This window comes from Pteropus medius, unplaced genomic scaffold, assembly GCF_902729225.1.
Source record: "Pteropus medius unplaced genomic scaffold, Ma_sr-lr_union100, whole genome shotgun sequence".
NCBI lineage: Eukaryota > Metazoa > Chordata > Mammalia > Chiroptera > Pteropodidae > Pteropus > Pteropus medius.
In genome coordinates, this window is record NW_024345602.1 from 1232607 (window position 1) to 1256769 (window position 24163).

Sequence of the window (24163 nt, forward strand, 5' to 3'; positions counted from 1 at the left end):
CTGCTGAGCCTGCTCCCCTGGGACATGAACCAGGGATTTCTGCATCTGGAAACAGAATGCTCTTTAAGGGCTGTTCTTCCCCGCTGTGCATTCCCTGAATTGGACTCAAGTGGAAGCAGGCAAACCACAGAGCATACTCCATCTCAGATCTGATGCTAGGGAACACCTGGGTCATTGACCCCAAACCCTCTGGAACCTCCATCTATCTCCTAGAAAAGGAGGGTGGTTGTGAAAATGCAAGAATAAGTGCATGAACTCTGTCAGAGGCTGCATTCCCTCAGCAAACCTGCACTGCTCCTGTTCCTGGGTCTGGGGCTGACAGATGAGGACTTGCCTCATGCTAAGTCCCGCAGCCAAAGGGCTATGGACGCAAAGGGGATAGAGTAGGTGTTTTCTTAGTGGTGGTGAGAAGGTGGAGCCCCTATGCATGAGTCTGCAGAAGTACCAGTCATTCAATAAATACATGCTGATTTTTTTAATAGGGATAAGCTGGTTTCTTTGGGGATAAATTCAAGAAATGCGAGCATTTTATTTATTTGCAATGTCCCTCCCTGGCAGGCAGGGGAGCAAGTTCTAGGATAAACTAAAATCATCCCCTATTAATAAAAAGAAAAAAAAAAAAGTTACTCCCTAACAGTCCTGGGGCCAAAGTTAAATTAAAAAAAAAGAAAAATCCCCAATGATTCCTAATTGTTTTTGTATATAGAGGCTTGGGAAGGAGTTTCCACTGGATACGTGACGAAGGTGAAACTTCTGCATAGTGCTGGGGGCAGTAGGGTTTATGCAGCCTGGCCTCTTAGCCCACAGATGCCAAAATGATGTCTACTGGCAGCTCCTCTGAACTTCTGGCTGTCACCTGCATTGTAACTGTGTCCAAAAGCAGCAGCCGGGAGCGCACCAGGATGTCATGACCACCCCGGAACACACCTAGAAGGGAAGAGAAAAGTATAGGTGTGTAAGGCAGAAGCTATGCTGAGGGTATCATTCACAGCAACTGATCAAGGCAGGTCTGGGGTAGTGAAATGGGAGTGAGTCTGGGACCAGGAGACCTGGGCTGAAATCCCTGAGTGAGGCCTTGCACAAGTCACTCTACCTCTCTGAGCTGTAGAATCTTCAGCTATAAAGTGGAGGAGATAATAATACTGACCACATTTTAAGTTTCTGCCAAGATAAAATGAATTAATGGACATATTAGTCTGTACCAGGTGTCACAGAGGCTCTCATACATGTTGGTTGAATCTAAGAGCACAGATAAAGGGACAGCCCCATCATGACAAAACTAAAGAGCAGGTGTCTGCAAGACCCAGGGGACTGGGTTGCTTCAGTGTGGCCAAAACATGGGCTTTGGGGCTGTCAGCTGTGAGCAGAGCACTGAAGCAGAGCAACCTCCCCACCCTGTTAATACTCAGGAAAAAAACACCTCCCATTTCCTTTTATTTATTGTTTTAGGTGTGATAATTGTATTGCCCCTTTCCCTTTTAACAAAGGGTCATTATCTCTTAGAGAAAAGCACTGATACAGAAAGATTTACATACAAAATGCTATATTTATAGTTTGCTTTAAAATAATCTGGGGGCAGGAGCTATAAATGCTGTAGTTGTTGAAGCTGGAAGATTAGCACTTGGGGGTTCATTATACTATTCAATTTTTGTGTATGTTTAAAGATTTCCATGATGAATGCTTAAAATCCCATTCCTATTAGAAAATTAGACAATGAATATGAAAACAATTCACACAATAGAAAAGACAAATGGCACTTCACATTTCAGAAGATTCTTAACATCATTCAATATACAAGAAATGCAAAACAAAACTATACTAAGATACCATTTTCCACCCAGACTGGCAAAAATCATAAAGTTTGATAACACAACACGTTGTCCAGAGTGTGGGAAGATAGGCATACAATTCCTATGGAAGGCAACTGGAAGGCAAATATTTATCAAAATGAGAAATGCACTTTGACCTCAGCACACACAAGCAAAATAATGTGTGTGTGTGTACATGAATACATGTATGTGTGATTATTTACTATAGCACTGTTTGTAATAGCAAAAGACTGGAACAATCTAAATGTTCATCAATACAGGGTGGTTCTATAAAATATGGTACATCCACACAATGGAATATGAGGCAGCTATAAAAAAGAATAGGGATTCAGTTTGGGATGATAAAAAGTTCTGGAGATGGATAGTGGCGATAATTACACAATAATGTGAGTGTACTTAATATCACTGAACTGTACACCTAAAAATGGTTAAAATGGTAAATTCTGTGATGTGTTTTACCACAATTTAAAAAAAAATGAGGAGACTCTATGTATTGATAGGAAAGATCTCTAAGATGCACTACTGTCAGTGAAAAGCAAAAGCATTTGTACGTAAACATTTGAATTAAAAAAGGGAAATATTAGCTTTTATATTCATAACATCACTGGAAGGACATACTGGCATTGTTTGTAATAGTAGCAATGGTTGCCTGTTGGAAAGGAACTGGATGACTGGCAGCAAGGGTTGGGAAATAGATATTTCACTGCAAGTCTTTTTTTTTCTTTGTGAATCTTCAACACTATGAATTTAGAATCCTTCATTCCTAGTGGGAGCCCTCAGCCCAGGCTGCAGCGGTATCCAGGCTGCAGCTACCCAGGCCCTTCCTACCCAGAAATGCTGCTTACCAGCCAGGAGCAACATGTGGGTGTTCTTATTATCTGGTACTTTGTCTGACCTCTCACAAGGGTGCATTCCCAGGAATTTCACAATATTTCCCACAGCCTCTGTAGGGAGAAATTCCAATATCATTAAGTCATATATGTTGTCTCCCCTTTGTGCCACCAAAACTCCCCCATTCCCTAACCCTGCTCTGAGGGGCTTTTAATGAAGTAGCATCTGAAGTATGTGCTGGAGACATGGCCCTGGGTCCCTGCGGGGGAAGGGGTGGGGAGGAAAGATGAGGAGTACTTTAACAGCAGCCAAGGATTTTACCTTCAAGTGTCTTGATGGTAGACAAGGTGAATGTCTCCTCCTTCTCAAACTCTTCCCCTACCTCATCCCAGGCTGCTTCAAAGTTCAGCTTCATGACCTTTTGGATGTGATCAGCTATAGTGACTTCCAGATCTTCCAGCTGGAGAGATGGATGTAGAAGTTAGGCACATATCTCCAGGAGACAGAGTCCTAGCTCTGCACACCTCTGGGCCTCTGCTCTGAACTCACTGCTCACTCCTGTTGCAACACATTAAGCAGGTACTTCTAGGTACTGAGCACTGTGCTAGGCTCTGGGAACACGTAGCAACTTGACCAGATACCTGGTCAAGTTGCTCACAGACAAGCAGTCACTTCAATGGAAAACACCCTGACTCAAGTACTTACCTTGGAGTTTCAGCTGCAAGATCACATCCTTCCTAAAAGCCTCACTAGAGTCAGTGCCTCAAGGATCCAGGGACTGTACAGGAATACTCACAGAAGTCTGACTCAGCATGTCTTCCTGCTTACCTCAGTTGTGTCCTCTAGGCCTGACATATATTTGATCCACACCTCAATCTTAGCTGTGTCCTCACTAAATATGACACACAATTTCCCCCCTCCCCAACCTTGGACCTGAGTGTACATAAGGATTCCCCATTCATTTACCCAGCAGATCTTCATTGAGCCCCTACTCTTGCACATGTTTAAGGTGTGCATAAGTAGGACTCAGCTCCTATAATAAAAACAATGCCTCAGACCCAGCTCTCCCAAGGAGCTCACTTGGTCCCAGGGCAGTTTTTGCCCATAGAGTCACTATTGGCTCAGAGAAGGCCCCTTCTCAACAATGGTTCTAGGATGACACAATGGTTCTAGGATGATATCAGTTGTATTCCACAGTGACTGGCCCTCTAGTCATAGCAGCTCTAATAATCTCTGTCTCCAAACTGAGCATCATGGTCTATACTCAGGTGGCACTGAACCACTGCCCCATGATCAAATCCCAGAATGACTCCATCCAAGCTCAGAAAGGTAGAATTGGAAGGGCTATTTTAGTGCATGAAAGGACTGTCTAGCAGATGCAAACTCATCTAATTTCTCTAAAAAGCAATCTGACAATATGAATTGAAGTCTTAAAATCATGCTTACCCTTTGACCCAATTATTCTACTTCTAGAAATCTATCCTAAGGAAATAATCTGAAATGCACATAAAAATTTGTACTGAAAGGGATGTTTAATGCAGCATTTATAAATAGTGAAAATGTGGAATCCCAAATGCCCAACATTAAAGGAATCAAGTGAGTTACGATACAGCTATATAACAGAGTATTTTAAAGTCATTAAAAATTGTTTATGAAGTACTTGTAATGACACAGGAAAATATGCTATGGTTTTAAGTGAAAACAGTAAGATCTATAATGTACAGAATGACTTCAATTATATAACTCTCCCTCCACCCCAAAATAACACCAAAGGACTGTGGGTAATGTTTTTCTGTTTATATTTTGTTTTTTGTATTTCTCAAGTTTTCTTTTCATACACAAGCATGCCACTTTTTGCAAGTTAAAAAAGTTTCAAAGAGAGCTGTAAAGCTAAAAACACGAAGAAAATGCTTCAAGTCTGGTTGTCAGCTCCTGGAGAGAGTTGCTCTTAGCTGCAGGCACAAAACTGAGCCTCCTGACACTAACTTCTTACCACATATTCATCCTCATAGCCTTCATCATCAGTTTCCCCCGTGGTGGGGTCACAGTCCTTGACAGTGAACTTCATTATGCAGCTGAATGTGCAGGACACTGTGGAGTAGAAAGGCTCTCTGGTTAGGATGTCCCCAGCCACTACAGGGATGAGATCTTCCACAGGGCAGGTGGCCACTACTGGCTCTCTAGGCTTCTGTCATGTTATCAGTACCAGCAACACATCATCTAACCCCACAAATCTGGACAGAAGGCCCCACCTTGTAGAAGGACAGGAGAGTCAGGTCATGGTTTCAAAGAGTCCCCTTGTTGGGGAAGGAAGAAGAGGAAAGCAGAAATGACACAGGATGGCTACATCCACATATCACAGGCCCACTGTCTGAGGCCTGGAAAAAGAAGCTGGTAGTTTCCTTGGGAGGAATGGATTTGGGATGTTTCAGGATTTGTCCCTGTCTTTGTGCCTATCTTTGTACTCTTTCATGGTATAATGAAAGGGTACTGGTTTGAGAACAAGATAGACCTGGGTTCTGCCTCTTATCAGCCATTTGAACTTAGACAAGTCATTTAACTCGAGTCTCGGTTTCCTCATCTATGAACAGGGAGGGCAGTACTTATCCCCTTGGTCTTCCATGAGGAGGAAATGAAATCATGTATGAAAAGTACCCAGCACTTAGCCATTCTTCTTCTTCTCAGGACTGAAATCAAGGAGTTGAAGCTCTAATAGAAGAGCTTGGTACACAAGCTGCTTATCCCCCTACCCCCATCCTGATCCTGAGGGCTTCCATAAGGCCAGGCTGGTATCTGGAAAGGTGCTCACCAGCTGTGGGGTCTTCCTTAGGCAGTGCCACCAGCGTGTAGCAGGTCCCAGGCTGGTTGTAGGGTAGGCTCTGGGCAGGCACATAACAGAGCACCTCATAGGCCTCAGTGGGGTCCATCTGCACCGTGACATGTTCCAAGGTCTGGTCGTTGAGAGTGTTTGTGCAGTCAAACTGGACCAGGGAGGAAAGGGGTTTGTTAAATAGACACTGCACTAGGTCCAAGCCCTGTTGCAGTGGAAGAGCCAGGAGGTTCTATCTCTCACTTGGCTATGGGCCAAGCTGCCTCCCATCCCAGTCACCCTACCCAGGCTCCATGCTGACACTGAGGAGCCAGAAAGGTCCTGGGTCAAGGATACAAGAGACATACCAACTGATGACAGACCCCGTCAATGAGTTGGGCTCCCAATCAACTCGGTGTATGGGGAAGGTATCCTAGACCCTATAGGACCCATGAGACCTGGGACAACTCCCTGGTCCGAGGAGGCCTTAACAGGGCCTCAGCTCTCCCTGCTCACCTGAAACACCATGTGGTCAGTGAAGGTGTGTTTGGTACAGTGGATGACATACTCTGTCTCTGACTCAGTGAGGGCCACGGGCTCAGGCGAGGACTTGAAGAGGGGCCCCAGCCCATGGAACTCTGGCACCGCTGCCAGCTGCTCTGAAAACCACAGGCCACACATTTACTCAACTTCTCAATTCCCAGACCAATTTGTGATGGTTTCTAATAAATGCTCTGCCTAATTTTTAAGGTCTTTCACCTTCTAGGGGTAGATAAGTATACACAACTGATTACTATTTCCTAAATATATTGCTGCATTTTCTCACCTACCTAACTTTGCTCAAGTTGTACCACCCACCAGGAATACTCTCCTCCCTTCTGGCCCAGAAAAGACCTCAGAAGCAACGAACTGACTGGGAGACCCCAATGTCCTAGGCATAATCCATTTGGAGACTCCCTCAACCTTAGAAACTCAGCAAGGATTCTTAAAAGAAGATGGGGAGTAGGAAAAGGTTAAGAGAATGAGATAAATGCTGTTATAGCTGCAGAAACAGATAAAAGAAAAACTGCTCCTATACATTTGTCAGTTAAGACAAATGGCCAATAATCAGGTATTTCATTGTACAGCTGAAACTAATATATTGTATGTCCACTGTAATTTAAAAATGAAACAAAAAGAGATGTTTCAGATTCAGAGTATTGCAGAAGGGCATCTGGTAAGGCCTAGCCCTACACTCCACAGCCAGGTTCCAGCAGTGGGCTGGGTCCTCTGGCTCAAAGCCCATGGACCCCCACCCTGGCCTGTCCAGGTGAATGAGGCATCTGGCAGCTGTCTGCACATGACATCCGCCTATGAAGGCTAAAGCTGCTGCTCTCTTCTCTAGTCTATGGCAGGGGCAGGATTCCCCAAACTATGATAATGAATCTCTTGTGTCAGAATTACCTGGGAGTGGGGCCTTGTTAAAAACTCTAATTCCTGGACCCATTCCAAATCTGCTCTATCAGAATCTCTGGGTTTGGGACCCAGGAATCTGGATTTCTAAGAAATTTCCTCAGATGACTCTGATATCTACTGATATTGAAGACCACTGTTTTAAGATTTTCGACTTGTCTTCCCAATTAAATTGAACCCTGTAAGGACAGGACTTATATCCTGAGGCCAGGGATCCGATATTTTGCCCTGTACTTAGAAGGTATTCAATTCATGTTTCTGGGACAGAGACAGAAAGTAGCATTATTGTTATTATTTTGCTCCTCCCAACTCCCCACAAAAAGAGCCTACGTGATTGCTTCAGCCCTCTGCAGCCTGAAGGACCATATCTAACAATGTGCAGGCAAGAGGACCCAGCCCACTGCTAGAACCTGGCTGTGTGGTGTAGGGCTAGGCCTTACCAGATGCCCAGAAAGAGCCAACTTAGCTATTAGGAGGAATTTTTAGGCCACCATGATCATGAGAAACCAGAGTGCTTTTCTATGAGAATTCATTTCATTGGGCTTCAAGTTTACAGACCTGACACTTACTACCTAGGGGATTCTGCTAGTAGTTCTCAGTTAATGCCTCTGAGTTTCAGAGTCTTCATCAATAAAATCAATACAATAATCTTGCTCACAGGGTTGTTGTGAAGATAAATGAGGCAATAAATGTCTAGATCTAGCGAAGTCCTGGAACTTAACATGTGGTCAATAAATGTTAAGCTTTAGAAGATTGTTTAAAAATGGAATTGATACCTTCAAAGGGGCTTAGAAGGAGTCTTCCTTGGAAGGTATGGCAGAATGACTACCCCTACCCTCAAGATGTTAAGGCACTAATTCCCAGAACCTGTGAATATGTTATGTCGCATGGTAAAAGGGACTTTGTAGATATAATTAAGTTGGATCTTGGTGTGAGGAAATTATCTTGGATTACCTGGGTGAGCCCAATGGGGGTCTTTATGAGAGGGAGGGTGAGGGGTCAGAGTCAGAGAGATTTGAAGCTATGATGCTGACTTTGAAGATGGAGGAAGGGGTCACTATGCAAAGAATGTAGGTGGCCTTCAGAAACTAGAAAAGGCAAGGAAATGATTTTCCCCTAGAACAGTGACTCAGCACTCTCAACACAGTGACACCCATTTTGGACTTCTGATCTTAGAATTATAAGACAATAAACTTGTGTTATGTCAAGCCACTGATTTTGTGGTGATTTGTAATAGCAGCAAGACAGAACTAATACAAAAGGAAGTTTCAGGTTAAGTTTAAGTTTAAGGTTAAGTTTTGGTGATCCCAGTTGGCTCAGGATCCTAGTTTACTTGAATCTGAAAGATAATATATTGGCAGGAGACAAGATTCTGGAATGGAATAGGAGGGATTTAATTCAATTCGACAATAACTGGCCCTGTTTAGAGGAAGGAAGGCACTGTGCTAAGTGCTGTGACAGAGAAAATAAAAGACAAAAATATGTAAAGAATCACACAGAATTATTTAAGAGAAGACAGAAGAGCTAGAGTAGAAGTGATCTGATGAAAGAGCTTAGATCAGGGAGGGCTTCACAAAGGAAGAGAGGTATGTGCTAGTCCTTGAAGGGAGGAATTCAATGGATAAAATGGTCTGGCAATTAGATACACAGCCTTGCCCCTTAAAAATGCAAGACCAGAGGAATGGATGGATACTTAAACAAAGCATTACAATGTGGACTGAACATATCTGGGACTCAAGAAAAAGTACCAATGTCTTTGGACCCCAACTGTGCTGAATTGGAAATCCTGAACTGACCTGGGCTCCATGGTTTTGAGCCTTCAGAACCAAAGCTGAGAGGCAGCTATGAGCCAGTTTATTCTGGATCAATTCCAGCCCCTCCACTTTCTTGCTCTGCAACCTTAGACAAATCATTTACTCTCTCTGAACTTCCTATTCCTCAGATTCCAAATGGAACTAATATCCTCCACATGAGGGTCAAATGTACTGTCTTTGGTTCTCTCAGGGCCCAGCACTCAGGACAGACCCAATAAACAACAGTTCTTACTCTGAATTCCCTTGAGGTAAGCAACTACTCCAAAGCTGAGGAGACTGAGCCCTGTTCCTGAAAGCCCCACTGAGCACTGCTACTTACCCTGGAAGATCTCCTGCCGGGTAGTTGCCACTTTCTCAGGCTGCTTGGTTGCTGGGATGGGAGTACTTTCTGCAGGAGCAAATATACATGGTGACCAATAACTCCAGTAATGGGGCAGCATGATGCTGTCACTTAGGGATTATAATTTCCTGAGAGTGTGAAGTACAGAACATGTGAGAAAGAAAGCAAGTGTTGGTGCATGTGTCTCTATTTCCTGAGGCAGAGACAAAAAGGATTGATTATTCTCTCCTCCCAGCACAACCCCATCCATCCCGGTTGTTTAGTAGCTTTGCAGCCAATACAGGGCCTCTGAAAGGAGTACAGGTGTTACTTACCTGTTCTTTGCTCTGCCATGGGTGTGGTGGCCAGGGGCACAGACTTGAGATCAAAAGGTTTCTCTGATGGTTCTAGAGTGTACTGCTGTAGAGCCCTCTCCAAACCAGGGATGGACACAGTCAGACCTAGAGGCCAGTGGGAGAGAGGCTATTTTGCTTGGAACGCATGACAGAATGAGCACCAGGAATCCCCCATGGAAAACTGAGGCCCTGGGATCTAAGTTGTATGACTATGAGAAAGTCACTTAACCTCTGAGCCTCCACTTCCTTATCCATACCCTCCTTCATAGGACTGGTGTGCAGAGTAAAGATCCATACAGGAGTGACTGACAAAGGGCAAAGCACTATGCAAATAGAGGCTTTTATTAATGAATAGTGTTTCAATTCACTGGGCTGTTTCCACCCACGTTGCTGTGAACTGCAAGACCTGAGGTCTCCTAAGGTCACAAGGATGCCATGAAGTTGCCATGAAAGTCTAGCCAAGAGCATCTTGCCTCAAATTACCCCTGCTCAGGGAGGGTGTGTCTGCTCTGGAGTGATGAAAAGGGTCACAGTTCTGATAGGGGTCTGGGTCAAAGACAGACAGGGAAAGACTCACCATTTAGAATATAGCCTGCATTGAGAGCCTTCTGCTTCTGCTCCAGGACATTAAGATAAAAGGTGGCTCGGTCTCTGACTTCATTGTCATCATCCATCACACACCTGCAGTCGGAACACAAGGTACTCTTGACTAGGGCCCCACAGGGGTGACAGGAGGAATCCCGAAGGGCTTCATCAGAGGGTGGTAAGAAAAAGCAGGTCTCCTAGAGCTGAGAGCTCAGTCCCCAGATGTGGTATTAAGCCATCAAATCCACAGAGGGGTCCATAAAACTCTAATTAACTAAGAGGTAACTATATTTATATTCCCTGGATCTTCTCACTAAAGCCCACCCAGTGAGAGAAGCAATCTCCTGTATCCGACAGCACGTCAAAAAAGAATTTAATCTGACCCAGCAATTCCATTCCTAGTTATATCCTCAAGAGAACTGAAAACATATATCCACACAAAAATCTGTATAGGAATGTTCATAGTAGCATTATTTATAAGAGCCAAAAAGTAGAAACAACCCAAATGTCCATGAACTGATGGATGGATAAAATATGGTATATAGCCATACAATGAAATATTTGGCAATTAAAAGGAATGAAGTACTGGTACATGTTGCAATATGGATGAACCCCGAAAATATTTTGAGGAAGCCAGACACACAAAAGGCCATAAGATTGTATGATGGCATTTATATGAAATATCCAGAACAGGTAAATCTGTAGAGATAGAAAGTAGATTAGTAGTTGTCTAGGACTGGTTTAGGGGAATAGAGAATTATTTATTACTAATGGATACAAGGTTTCTTTTTGGGGTGATAAAAATCTTTTAAACTTAGATTGTGGTAATGGCTATGCAACTCTGTAAATGTAACGGTCACATCTGGGTGAAGAAATTTTTGTTAATCACTTTTTCATGCTCTTCTATGCCTTCTATTTTTTCCCTACAAATCCATAGTTCTGTAACTCCCTCCCTACAGCCACCTCTTTTTAGTTAAAAAGAGACAAAGGAAAGCTGCCTGGGCTTGACAGAATTGTCATTCATCATGGCCCTCAGGCCTACACTTACCTCTTCAACAACACCAAGATACTGGGTAACATCTCCTCATTCTGGGCTCCAAACTTGGCCAGAGCACTCACAGCACCTGTGTTTATCAAGTACATATGATATACGTGACACATCAGAGCCAACACAATGAGTGGCTTGGGTGGATCTTGGTACCACCTGGCTTCAACTTCTTCATCTATTCCGTGGAGAAGGCAGCCCCAAACTAGAGTTCCAAGAGCCATTTTCAGCATTAACTCTGATGAGTCCCCAGGAGCTGGACACAATGTCAGGCTTCTCAGCTTCTGTAGCCAAATGGCCTTAATTCACAGTTAAATGTAAAATATCAATGAGAAAATGAACTATTACTTAATGATTATAGATTACTGAAATAGGAAAATCTGTCCTGTGGGCATGAGAAAAACAATAAATTAAAAATAAAATATAATGGTTGCACACTGAATTGCACACTCATTTAAAAGTGAGTTTTATGGTATGTGAATTATATCTCAATAAAGCTATTATTAAAAAAAAGAAATAAAGTTAAACACTAATATAAAGTGAAACTTAAAAAAAATCAATAAAACAAATTAGAGAGGTTAAAAACCATTCACCTAGATGACCTCTAAGCATCTAAGGTCCTTCTATAATATTATAAAAACTGAGCTTAAGAGGCAAGAACACCAATTGCCCTGTCCCCAATGGAGGCTCAGGTCCCTTTGCTAGGGCAGTCTACTCAAGAACAAGTTAAAAGTTCGAGTTCAGTCCTGGCTCAGACCTACCTGCCCGGACCTCCTCATGCTCCAAAACTACTCGGTTATAGATGAAGCGGATGTACTTGGAGGGGTTGTTAGTCTTGGGCCCCTCCTGACCCAGGAGATGCAGGATGCGGGTGGCCAGCACAGTGAATTCGCAGTCTTCAATGAATTCACACAGGTGTGATAGCCCTGTCTCCTTGCTCTCTGAGTTCTCCTCAATGATGCTGATGATGCAGTCCACGATGGCCCGCTTGTACTCAAAGCCACCCTACAGCAGAGGGGATTCAAGCTGAACAAGGAAGCTGCTCTCTCCAGAAATGAGCTGTGAGGCTCAGAGCCTAACCAGGACCAAGGACAGTGGTCCAAACACCAAACCTGGAGACAAGACTTGGTTCTCTGTGCTCAATCTCCTTTTTTGTGTAAAACAAAAGGCTTGGACTGAATGCTCTCTGGGGCCTTTCCAGTTCTAACAGTATTTGGGTTAAAAGAAACATTTTGAGTCTTATTTTCTTCCCAGCTTTGAGATAAAAGGCAAAATGGTGGTATGCATGCTATGGAAAACAGTACGGTGGTTCCTCAAAAAAATTTTTTAAAAATAGAATTACCATGTGATCCCAATTCCACTTCAGGGTACACACCCCCCAAAATTGAAAGCCGAGTCTTGAAGAGATATTTGTATATCCATGGTCATAGCATCATTATTCACAATAGCCAAGAGGTTGAAGCAACTCAGTTGTCCATTGACAGATGGATAAACAAAATGTGGTCTATTATACACAGTGGAATATTATTCAACCTTAAAAAGCAAATTTCAATACATGCTACGATGTGGGTGAACCTTGAGGACATCACGCTCAGTAAAATAAGACAGTCACGAAAGGACAAATATTGCATGATTCCACTTATATAAGGTCCCTAGAGTCGTATAATTCATAGCCAGGGGCTGAGGGAGGGGTAGTGAGGAGTTAGCGTTTAATGGGTATAGAGTTTCAACTTTGCACCATGAAGAAATTCTGGAGATCTGTCACACAACAATGTGAATATATTTAACAATACTAATCCCTACACTTAAAAATGGTAAATTTTTATGTCATGTGTATTTTACCACAATTAAAAAAGACAAAACGGGGCTGTGGAGACTCAGAAGATCCTGGATTAAAACTATGCTCCACTGCTTACAGACTCTAATGACAGAGGTGGCAAATGAGATGCCTATAGGTGCCAGGCATGTAACCTGGCAACACCAAGCTAATTGGATGGGACCGGTGGGGCGATAGACAGTGCCTGTGCCATCTAAAGAGGGAAATCACCACTTAGCCTAGTGTTGCCAGATCTTACAAGTTTTTCAAGAGAAAACTGGGTATCTGTGGTGATAGATGTTTTCTTGATTTTTAAATAATGGCTACTTTATTTAAATGTGAAATGTGTATTACTTTGTATAAGTAAAATTGATCTGTGGGTCAAATCTGGCCTCTGTTTTCAGATTAGTTTGTTTTATGTCTGTGAGCCACTTTCCTTGTTTGAGCCTCCATAGTCCTTCATAATAAGGACCAGTAGTGTGCTTACCTCACAGGTTATTTTGAAGAACAAAGATGCTATGTGTACGACACTATACATTTCAATAAAGCTGTTATATGAGTAGGTGCACCATAAACTTGCAAACACTATTTTGTTATCAGTTCCACAGTCAGTCAGCCAGCCTGGTGGGCATTTAAGTTCATTTTTAAGTTCAGAATAAGTGCATCAAGGCTTTACTGGCAGTTGCTCTAACTAGAGAATGACAAGCCTCTCTGCAGAAAGCTAGAAACAGACCCATTTCCAGAAGACAAGGTCTCAGTGTCTAAGTCCAGTACTCTAATGAGTGAAGGACTTACACGCAACTGTTCTGTGGAACCATGAGTTTTCCTGGGAGGAAAGGAGATCCAGGAGAAAATCATGGGCTTTGGAGTCACACAGATCTGCATTCAGGTCTTGGTGCAGACACGTACTGGTCAGATGACCACAGGCAGCCCGAGTCTCAAATCTCTGATTTTTAAAGGGAGAAAATAATGTCTATGGACAAAGCCTGTCATGAGGTTCACAAGATTGTATATCCTGTATAGCATCTCCAAAGTGCATGACTCATTAGCTGAAGGCTCCCTAAGCATTAGTGCTCTCCTCCCGATATTCTTGGGAAACCCAAAGACACTCAAGGCAACAGCTCCTCTACCGACATCCAAGAATGGTGGCATAGTGAATCATTAATTCATGTGAGGAACAAAAATAGAGCAAATATCACATTAGCATCAGTTTCACAAGAAACCACCCAGGGAACTCCTTGAATGGCCCCGAATATTTCTACACTAGCTACCAGGACAGAACATGGCTTCCCACCTTCTGCACAAGCACTGCCTCAGAGCATCACTGTCTTTAAAGCCAGGGAGCCAGGGTAGTAAGTCATTATAGTTATTACTATAAATACCAGTAATGATGTATGTTCATCTCTTGGTCCATGAGGAGTTTAAAGGGCTGCAGGCACCAGGAAATCTACACTGTTAACAGGCTGATCTGGGTACAACCAAGAATGGGCACTTGACTCCAAGTTGAGCATGCAGCCAGCAGCCAAGTCACTCCCTGCACCAGGAGCCCTGGCATGCTCCACATGCCACCTACTCTTACCTCTTCCCGCAGCATGGTAAACAGGAAGTTCATGAGGACAGCGTGTTTGCGAGGATACTTCTGACACAGGGCACTAATGGCCTGGACAACCACCACCTGAGTCAAATAGACATGTGTAAGCAGCAGCCCGCTACCACCAGGGTTGAGTTACTTAATTCTCCAAGTGCCAATGGAGTCCTTTCTTAGGCAAGGCCAGGCTCTGGATGTGACAGGGCGGGGAGACGAGGGGCACTCTATCCCCACCCTCAGGGAGCATGCAGTCCCTGAGCCCATCCAGGACAGGGTGTTGAGCAGAGCCGTCCCAATAATCCTGGTTTCAGACTCTAGGTCCCTTAAACTCTGCTTTGCGACTCAAACCTCAAAGTAAGTCTGTAAGCCTTCCTTCTCTATCTCACTTGTCCTCCTTCTCTGTGTCTCCTACCACCCTGCCAACTCCTCTGTGATCCCCTCCATTATCTTTCCTGGCTCCTCTTTGGGTATTCTGTCCCTGGCCCTCTTCTCTTCTCACAGTCTCTTCGGCAATCTTATCTCCTCCCATGGTTTTAACCGCCTCTTCTATACCACTGACGGCAGATCTCTGTTTCTTGTCTGAGCTCAATGTTTCCAAATGTCTACCAGACAACTCCAACCGGTATCCACAAACTTAACATGTCTTCAGTCATCACAATTACTTCCCCACGTCCCTCATCCAAGACCTGACCCTGTCCTTCCTTAGGCAAACTGATCAACAGTACTACCATCAACCCAAACTGGAAAACAGTATCATCTTTGACAAAATTTATTCCCTCAGCCCTCACACCATGCCCTGCCAATGGGCTGTGCAAAGGAACAATGTAGACAAACACCAAAGGGAGGACTATGTCCATCTCTCAAGTCTGAACTCTGTGAAGGGTGATGTGATAGCTTTCTCTACTGAGTCCTCAAGCCTGAACAGTCCCTCAGATCGATCCTAGACTAGTACCTAGGGAACATGGAGAGGGGGCACAGAGAATCTTCCTGATTCTCTGGAAGACTGTGGGTGTCCCCAAGGTGCACCAGGTACCTTGAATTCATCTGAGATCTCTGACATAAAGGAGGAGATCTGCTTCATGAGGCGGTCAATGCTGCTCTCACTGCCAGTTTTGAGGAGGGTGGTGATGGCCAGTGTGGCGATGCTACGATTTGAATCTGTGACCAGGTTCTCCAGGTCCAGATTACAAGCTGTCACTGCTGACGGATGCTTCATGGCAACCTGTTTTGAGAAGGAGAAAAAAAGGACAGGTATGAGACAAAAAAAATAGGACTTCTGTCAATCTAGTGGATGGGTCTGTCCCAGTCAGAGGTCCCTTGGGTGAACTCATCTCACCATCTGATAGAAAGTAAAAGTGATCAGGGTTATACCTATCCAGGTCAGGGGCTAGAAAACACCTCCAGCTGGATCATGCCACCTCTACCGATCCTCTCAAATGTTTAGGTCCCCATTCTGTCCACCCTGGACCCTTACCTTATTGAGGGTGCGGACAGCAGCATAGCGGAGAGCGGCCTTGGGCGAACTGCAGAAAAGCTGGAGCACTGTGGGGAGACAGATGCCATGTGCCAGGCTGCCCTCACCGCTCAGCAGCTGGGAAAACCCAGGTAGATCTCCAGGGGAGGGGCAGGAACAGGGGAGGACGTGCAAGGGCTCTAAGCTGTTCAGTTTCAAACCAGGCTGTAGAGCAGATCTGCTCAGCTCACTTCCCTGCTGGCACCCCCACCTTAAACAAGGAAATAAGCTTTTCTCTCCCTGGGTACCTGAGCCATGTGTACAGGCCTTAATATGTGTATGACAGCCCAGTGGGTCTTGTGAATGACGACAGCTACTGTTTACTGAGCACCTGCTGTGTGCCAGGCACTGTGCTATGGAGCTGCTGTGCCTTGTCTGATTCCTCACAACCTTATGAAGCAGCTACTATTATTTATCACAATTATCGTTTAACAGATAACACTGAGGCACAAAGGGGTAAAGAAACTGAAGTAATTGTGTTAGTAGTCAATAGTCGGCAGAACCAGGACTGAAATCCAGGACCACCTGCACTGAAACATGACCCCTGGACCTTTGTAAAATAGAACTCTACTCCTCTCTCCTGAGGCACATACGGAAACCAACAGAACTTATGCAGTCCTGGCTTAAACAATAGCCTTAGCTCTTATACTGTGTGGGCATACATCAGGCAGCATATCTCTCCCTCCCTGTGCTTTGGTTGTCAGGAAGCTCATGGCTCAGTTCTGCACTGGCTGTGATAGTGAACATGACTACTGTTTTCTGAAGTATCTATGTTCTTTTCTTTGTACTTTGGCTTCTTATACCTTTTGGGGACTTTTTGTTTTTCTTAAAATAAGATAACTTTTCTTTTGAAGGCTCTTATTTATGTCTTTCGTTATTCTGGAAATATGGGGAATACAGTAAGAATGAACACCCAAATCAGAATTCATTTTGTTTCTTATATTTTTGTCTTTAAGAAGGGAGACTTCTTTTTCTAAACATGAATCCTATCTCTCCACTTGACCAGGTTATACCATTATTACCGAGATTAGAAAACCTTGAGGTCCATTCAACTGAAAAATCTGCAACTCGAACTCTTCTGCCATAATATCTTGGCTTTCATTGGGTTTGTCCTAGAACACTCTCCTTTTCTTTCTCACTCTCTCACTCTTTGAATTTGGGTTTAGCACCACTAAGAATCTCTCCTTTTCTAACCCCTCAACATACCCACTTCCAGTACCAAATACTTAGCACATCATCACATGCTTGCTACTCTGAAAACATTAAGATCTCAACACCTAGCACAGGGAACTGTACATACAAGGCACTGAATACTCAATGACTAGATGTGAAACAACTTGAGGTGGGTAGATTCTCCTTAATAACAGCAAATAACACACTGTTCACCATGGTGCTAGGCACTATTCTAAGCTATTTGTATAGATTATACAGGTTTACTACCTACCGTAACCCTACATAACAGGCATAATTACAATCCATATTCCAGAGAAGATGAAGCATGGAGAAAATGGATGACTTGCCCAAGCTCACTCCGCTGCTACGTGGCAGAGGCAGTCCAACCCAGGCTATCATGCTCCAGTGTCCAGGCTCTAAATGACCCCTCTGAATTGCTTTCTCCTTTACCTGAGACAGCTCAGCCCCCACGGAGTATGTATTGGTTTCATAAATCCTGAGTTCTTCCACCAGCCTCTCGTAACATGGCTAGCCAGCCTGACAGGCTGTAGAGCAGATCTGAATCGATTTGAATCTCACCTCTGCCACTTACCAGAGCCCCAGCCTCTTTAGTGGTAAGATATAACTAAAAGTACTCCATCCCCAAAATGCAATACACATGAGAGGCCATAGTACAGTGCCTGGCACAGAGCAGTGCTTACTAGGTACTGATTCCTTTTCTTAACATTAGACTGTGGCCTATGCGAGGGCATTTTCTTTCTTCCTATGACCCCTAGCCCAGGACCTAGTTCCCAGCAAGCACAATGTGTGCAGCTGGGTGAAGGAATGTCTGATAACCTGACACAGCTGGGGCCAGCTCTTTGGCACTGCAGCCTGGCAGATTGACGATGGCTGAGGCGGCCTCGTATACCACCATCTCATGCTTGTTGCGCAAGCAGCTCTCGATGAAGTCAAACAGTGGGCTGTCACGGCTACAAAAGAACACAGGTGGCAAGAAGTTGGATATGGCTTGGCATGGTAAGTTGAATGAAGCAACATCTAGCCAGGAGAGACGAGAGACGTTACCTGCCGTCCTCCTCCTCTAGCTGCTTGCTGGCCACCCGGATCATCATGCAGTAGGCAAAGGGAGACTTGAGGCCATACCGGGTGAACTTGCTGATCATCTTATTAACAGCCAAGCGGTCATTCTTACGCACATGGTATAGGAGCCCCAGTGCATGGTACTAGAGGACAGGAGATAGCAGCAGAGAAGGCATGAGAAGCCCAGGTCTACTAGCTGTGTGCGTGGCCCTGAACAGGCCACTGTGTCTGGCTGAGAGGGCTTCAGCCTTCCCATTTCTAAAATGGGCATCATAGTAGCTGCTTCACAGAGTGGCTGTGACAATTCCCCCAGATGGTCTTTATAGATAGCTCCTGACAGAGTACTCAACAAACCACATGAATATATCTAGTTCTTGTTCCATCCCCCGACAGACATCATGAAGGGGGACAACAGACATTGCAGAGATGAAAGAATGGGAAGAGACCCAGTTTATTTCAACAAAAAAGAGAAGGAGGGACATGGGCCCTGAGCATGGACATGTGTTGCAAGGTATCATGCAAGACACCTCAGACATAAGACCTTACAATGGTAAACCCTACGACACTCCTGAAGATACATAATCTTAGCTCACTGACTCTCCCAAGGACTCATGGCTGGTACTGTCAAAGCAAGGTCTGGAGGGCTCAAAATCCAGGATTCCCTTCTGGAGATGTAAGGTACACAGTTATTTCCTGTTCCTTCTGCTCTTTTCTGTTTCCTTACGAGAGTAGTATTTAAGTGCTGAGGCTGTGGGTGCCTTCTATGTGAGAAGCTTCTCTGACCCTGGGGAAGTGTTTTGAGTGGCCACAGTTGGCCCTGGAGATGAGAATCAGTGCAAAAGGTGAGGAGAAAGAGAAGAGATGAACACAAAGGGACCACCTATAGGTACACGCTAGATGGGTCAGATGTTATAGATACTGTCTCATTTTATCCTCACAGCTTTGTGAGGCAGAAACTTTCACTACCATTTTATAGACAAATAAACTGAAACTCAAGAGAATTAAATTCCTGGCCTAGATCACTAAAGAAGAGTTACACAGATAAAAGTCCCACTCAAGATATTTCCATGTATCACTAACAGAGCTGCTTAGCAAAGGCCCTCTGCCTGCCTGGGCCAGGTTTGCTACATTGCATACCCCAAAACACTACATAGCCGTTTATCAAAATACTTGAATATTTTGGCACCAAATGGTAAACAGCCTCTAACTCACCCCACTTCAACACCCCCACCATGGCCCTAAGGGGTAGCCTAGATTCTTTCCCAAATCTTGCCACAATCCAATGACAAAAGGATTAAAGCTGCTCCGGCTAGGGGCCACCAGGATCTCTGTGGTGAGAGTCCATTCTGACTGGCCAATGCCATTCTATCTGCCTAAGTATTTTAAATACCACTGCTCCACTCTATCTGCCTAAGTATTTTAAATACCACTGCTCCACTCACACCTCACCTGGACCATGATGTTGTCACTGGATGCCGCCTCCTGGGCCTCATTCACCCAGCGCTTGACCACGTCAAAGCTGCACTTCAGCAGGTGCTGTGGGCAACAAGGTACATTAAAGGGCAGGCAGGCAGGAGGCTCTGCCAATACAACTCTTGGGCCCAGCTCACAGTTTAGCCCTGGTTCTTCCCTCAAAGTCCAGGCCCTCTCCATTGTCCTGGTCTTGAGACAACGCACAAGCACAGGATGGCTCCTACCATCATTCTCTCTGCCCTGACAGATTTCCAGCTAGGCCCACACTCCAACAATCTGTCACTGCAAGAGATGGGTCAAGGCCATCCAACTGGTCCCTCCTCAGTGAACCCAGAGTTCCCCAGCACTCTTCACTAAGGTGGTTGGGACTCTCAGATATGGGGATGCAAGAACACTTTATTTCCTACTATAAAGTGACTCTGATATTCGGTTTCCTGATCCTCACCCACGCACCCCACCTTACCTCCCACCTCTGGCCCCGCAGGGCCTTGGCCACAGTTACACACCAGGGAAGACACCAGTGCAGAGCTGGAGACACTGGGCACCTTGTCCACAATAGCCTGTTTCATGTAGCGCTCAATAGCCTGCAGCATGGTGCTCTGTGGGGACAAGGAGTGGGGTAGGAGGGGACCCAATCAACCTTCAGCATCCTTCAGGAATGCAAGTAATGGGGTATGGAAAAGTGATGTGAGGAGGAAGGAAGCAAATGTGTTTCCTGTGCACCCTACCCCTCACCCCTCCATCAGCTGGCTCAGTGCTTTGTCTAGGAGATAAGGGACAACGATAAGCATGCAAAGGATGGGACTGAACCTTGACTGAAAAGCAGGAAAAGGGGAGGATGGCTGGGTGAGAATAGCAGACTCACATCAGTGATCTGGCAGAGGGTTCGCACGGCTGGGCCCCGGTAGTTATCTTCTTTGCCAGTCATGTCCTTTGTCAGGCTGTAATGGGAGAAGGTGTTGTCCATGCCCAGGAGTCTGGTCTGCCTTCTCCAAGCACAAGCCCGTGCCCACTTCTCTCTAGCTCCCACCACACTTGCCTGGATTACTACACAAGTCTCCTAACTAGTGTTCTCTACTTTTGCCTCTTCCAAGCCAAACTCCACAAAGCAGCAAGAGGGACTTTTATAAAACTCAAAACTGACTAGGTCGTTCCTCTGCTTCCTACTGCCATTACCATGAAGCATAAACTCTTTAACAAAGAAGTCCCCACATACACTATTTGATCTCTCCTCTCCAGGCATTTGCGTATGCTGTTTCCTCAGCCCAGAGCACTCCTTGTCCCCTCAACCCCATCTCTGTCTTGCTATTTCCCACTCCTCCTTCAAGACTCTACTCAGACATTTCTTCTAGGAGGCCTTTCCTTATCCAAATTCAAGTTCGGTGCCCTTCTTTACTGCTTTCACAGCTCATCATATATCCCATAGTAAACTATATTATATACTATCTTAATGGCCTGACCGCCTGGTTATGTCTCTGTGATTTCTGAGGCTGCAGAGGCCAAGTCTGTCTTGTTTGCTGTTCTATTCCCAGAGTTACACACAAGGACTGGTAGACAGTCAATAAATATTTATCTAAATGAACCTAAAAATGAATATATAACACCTCCACAAAAAGAAATCTGTGACAAGAAATAAGAGAACTGAGCCCCAGTTCTTAAAAACAGGGATTGTACTTTAGTAACTTCTGTCCCCTAAATCACTCAATCTAATGTAGAAAGCAGTAGGTAGTAAGGAAGCCTTTATATACCTCTTGCATTCTCTATGTCTATTTTTCTTTTGCTCTCTCTTAATACTGACTAAGCTCTTTGTGAGAGTTCCAGGCTGGCTCAGTTGACTAAATCAAGGAAAAAGTCTGTGCCTAAGCTAAGGCCAGAGAATTAAAAGGGAAATGGCATGCTCTGGACGCTGTCATGGGGTGGGCAGTGGTAACTGAAAGATGAGAGAGGCAGAAGATGAAGGGTACCTGGCAATATGTCAATCAAAAATCTCATTGTCCAGTATATATGAGAAAAAAAATGGCCTTGTATCAGTGGAACCCACCAAAGGAACTATCCACACACCCAAGACTCACCTACTGGTGACGATGATGACATCTTCTGCAATGCAAGACATCTCCTTGATGGTCAAGTAGCACATCCGACGGAGGGTGGGCTAGGAAAAAAATGGGAAAGGCTCTATGACCCCTAGCCTAGCATGAGGGCCAGGTTAGCAAAAGAAAACTCCAAGAAAACTCCAGAAGATACAAAGGCAGTCCACACTGACTGGTGGGGTCACTTTCCCTTGGCCCTCCCACCACCCTGTCACAGCTGTTTCCTCTCAAGGAAAGCTGGGGTTGGGGCACTTACGTCGTTGGACTGAAAGAGCTTGGTCATGGCAAAAAAGGCCTCAGTTGCTTCAGTGGTCCCCAGGTGCTCCCCCTATTTTCATCAAAAAAGAAATCTCAGCTGGGGACAGAGGGGCCAGAAGGCTCTTCCTGCTGGATCAGCCCAGGCCAGATCCTCAGACCCTACAGAGGCTCCATCAAAGGCAACACATTGGAATTGGACCTGAGGGGACCCAGAGCTGGGCCACTGGCTACAACCACACAGTGGTAGCTTAAGTGCACCACCCCCAATATCCCCCAACACCATTTTCTCCACCCTGAAGCCTCACCCTGTTACCTGGTTTATGAGGTAAAGGATCTTGGTGAGGATGTGGGCACACTTCCGAGGGTTGATGGGAGTTTCATTAAATACACGGGCCTAAGAAGAAGGGATGAATTATATTACCTTCCAGGCCAGTTTATTTCCCCTCCATTGACTATCCTCAAACAAGTTCAAAGGCTGAGAAGTCCCAGGGTAAATACACTTGCTCAGACAAGCTTATTTTCATGAGTTTTTTTTCTTTAACACATCTATTAACATCTCCTGATATCTTCCTTAATTTAGTTAGGAATGTACTATTTATTTTTTAATTTTTATTTTTCTTAGGTGAGGCAACCCTTGGTTGACCTCACATATTGCAAGGACCTTGTCAGCTTACAATCCCTTATTTTTTATTTTTTACACCAACAGCACCTGGTCTTCCTAGATAGTCTCCCATCCAAGTACTAACCAGGCCCGACCTTGCTTAGCTTCGGAGATCAGACGAGATGGAGCTTGTTCAGGGGTGGCATGGCTGTAAACTGTACTGACTTATTGACTAACAGACAATTGGTAAATGTTTGTTAACTAGAAAGAGAAATCAGTAACAACAACAAAAATGTAAGCATAATGAATTCTCTGCAGGAACAAAGTTTTCCTGTCTTTCCAGGAACAGGTTTTCTCTACTATTGTTCTTTAAACCAGCACTTTGAATGTGTTAGTATCTCAATCGCATTGATAGTGAGCATTATGATGAAAGATACAGGGGAGCAAATGACACTTGCCTCCTGGAGTACTGCACTCTTTTCAAGGTGCTGGAAGGGGTTGGAACCTCCGCCTACAGTCAAAAAACAGAGAAAACTGAGTACAAGTTGTGACCCTGAATTTCAAAATTCTCCTACAGAGAAGTGACACATGTCCCTATTGTCTATGTAGTCAAGTTCAAACTCCTCCGAAGGGCAATTAAAAGCTCTACATGAGTATAGATCCTACCACTGTCCTCTAAGGGATGCCCTCTACCCCAAACCACTTATAGTCACCCAGCAGCCCTGGTACAGTCCTTCTCGGCCTTTCATAGTGTTATCTCTTGCATTCATGTACACAAATGGTACTCGATTGAATCCCTATTATATGTGGAGACCACTATCTCCCAGTGACTAGGGCTTATTCACAGCAGATGTCACATTTGTAATTAATTACGTGTTATTATTTGGTTGATGTCTGTCTCCTCCACTATGCCTGTGATCATTCTAATATTCCCAGCTCAGGCACGAATGTAAGAGTTAAGGTTCTTGGCCACAAAACAGTGGCAACACAGATAATGCCCCAGTTTGGTCAGCATCAACGCAGCCCCAGCGAACCCCGAGTTCAGACACTGAAAGTAACAAAGGAGCATTTGCTACTCCCCTGACAGATGGGGAAACTGAGGCCCAGGGAGGCGCGCAGCCCACCCAAGGTCATCCAAGCTTAAGAATGGGAGAGGGGGAGTGGAGCATGCTCAGACTCTTGGAGGCTTGCCACTGACCAGCTGTGGACTTTCGCACAAGCCTCTGTCCCTCACTGGGCCTCTGCCTCGGGTCAGGACAGAACTCTGAAGGAGGGCTCCCAGGGAGAATGCTAAGAGCTTGAGCGATGGTCCAGCCTCCCCCAGGCCTAGGCCCAAGCCTCGGCCCCTCACCCGATTCTTCGTCTTTCTTATCGAATTTCTTCAGCATGGTGGTGCCGGCGGGGACGCAAAGCAGCAGCCCTGTGCTGGACTGACGCAGCTATCAGAAATACTCTGGTGGCGGTTCCGCACGAGCCACTTCCGGCTGGCCACGTCGCCCTGCACTTTGCGCTCTGCGCAGGCGCACTCCAC

At 44.9% G+C, this 24163-nt stretch overlaps 1 protein-coding gene across 3 annotated transcripts; it reads right to left on the reverse strand.

The window, feature by feature from the left end:
- Positions 1 to 456: 456 nt before the first annotated feature.
- On the reverse strand, positions 457 to 24163 carry COPG1 (coat protein complex I subunit gamma 1). Of its 3 annotated transcripts, XM_039874616.1 has the most exons (24): positions 23984 to 24163; positions 23091 to 23143; positions 22345 to 22425; positions 22030 to 22101; positions 21756 to 21835; positions 20549 to 20624; positions 20190 to 20282; positions 19660 to 19746; positions 18196 to 18353; positions 17968 to 18101; positions 15919 to 15986; positions 15478 to 15666; positions 14436 to 14531; positions 11802 to 12045; positions 11044 to 11119; positions 9988 to 10091; positions 9390 to 9515; positions 9055 to 9123; positions 5986 to 6128; positions 5470 to 5641; positions 4654 to 4751; positions 2982 to 3120; positions 2675 to 2773; positions 457 to 927 (listed from the first exon to the last, which is right to left on the reverse strand). In XM_039874616.1, the coding sequence occupies exons 1-24, from the start codon at positions 24018 to 24020 to the stop codon at positions 797 to 799; spliced, it is 2625 nt and encodes an 874-aa protein (XP_039730550.1). In that variant the 5' UTR covers positions 24021 to 24163; the 3' UTR covers positions 457 to 796. The 3 variants fall into 3 exon arrangements, with proteins under 3 accessions (XP_039730550.1, XP_039730551.1, XP_039730552.1); XM_039874617.1 differs by lacking the exon at positions 2675 to 2773; XM_039874618.1 differs by lacking the exon at positions 23091 to 23143 and having other exon boundaries at positions 23984 to 24129.

Bases quoted from the DNA above. Each gene is read 5' to 3' on its own strand.
- COPG1 (XM_039874616.1), bottom strand. From the start codon at position 24,020: ATGCTGAAGAAATTCGATAAGAAAGACGAAGAATCGG. The intron at 23,144-23,983 runs GTGAGGGGCCGA...TTTTGACTGTAG, and splicing joins TAAGAAAGACGAAGAATCGG to GCGGAGGTTCCAACCCCTTC. The intron at 2,774-2,981 runs GTAAAATCCTTG...TTCTCCCTACAG, and splicing joins TACCATCAAGACACTTGAAG to AGGCTGTGGGAAATATTGTG.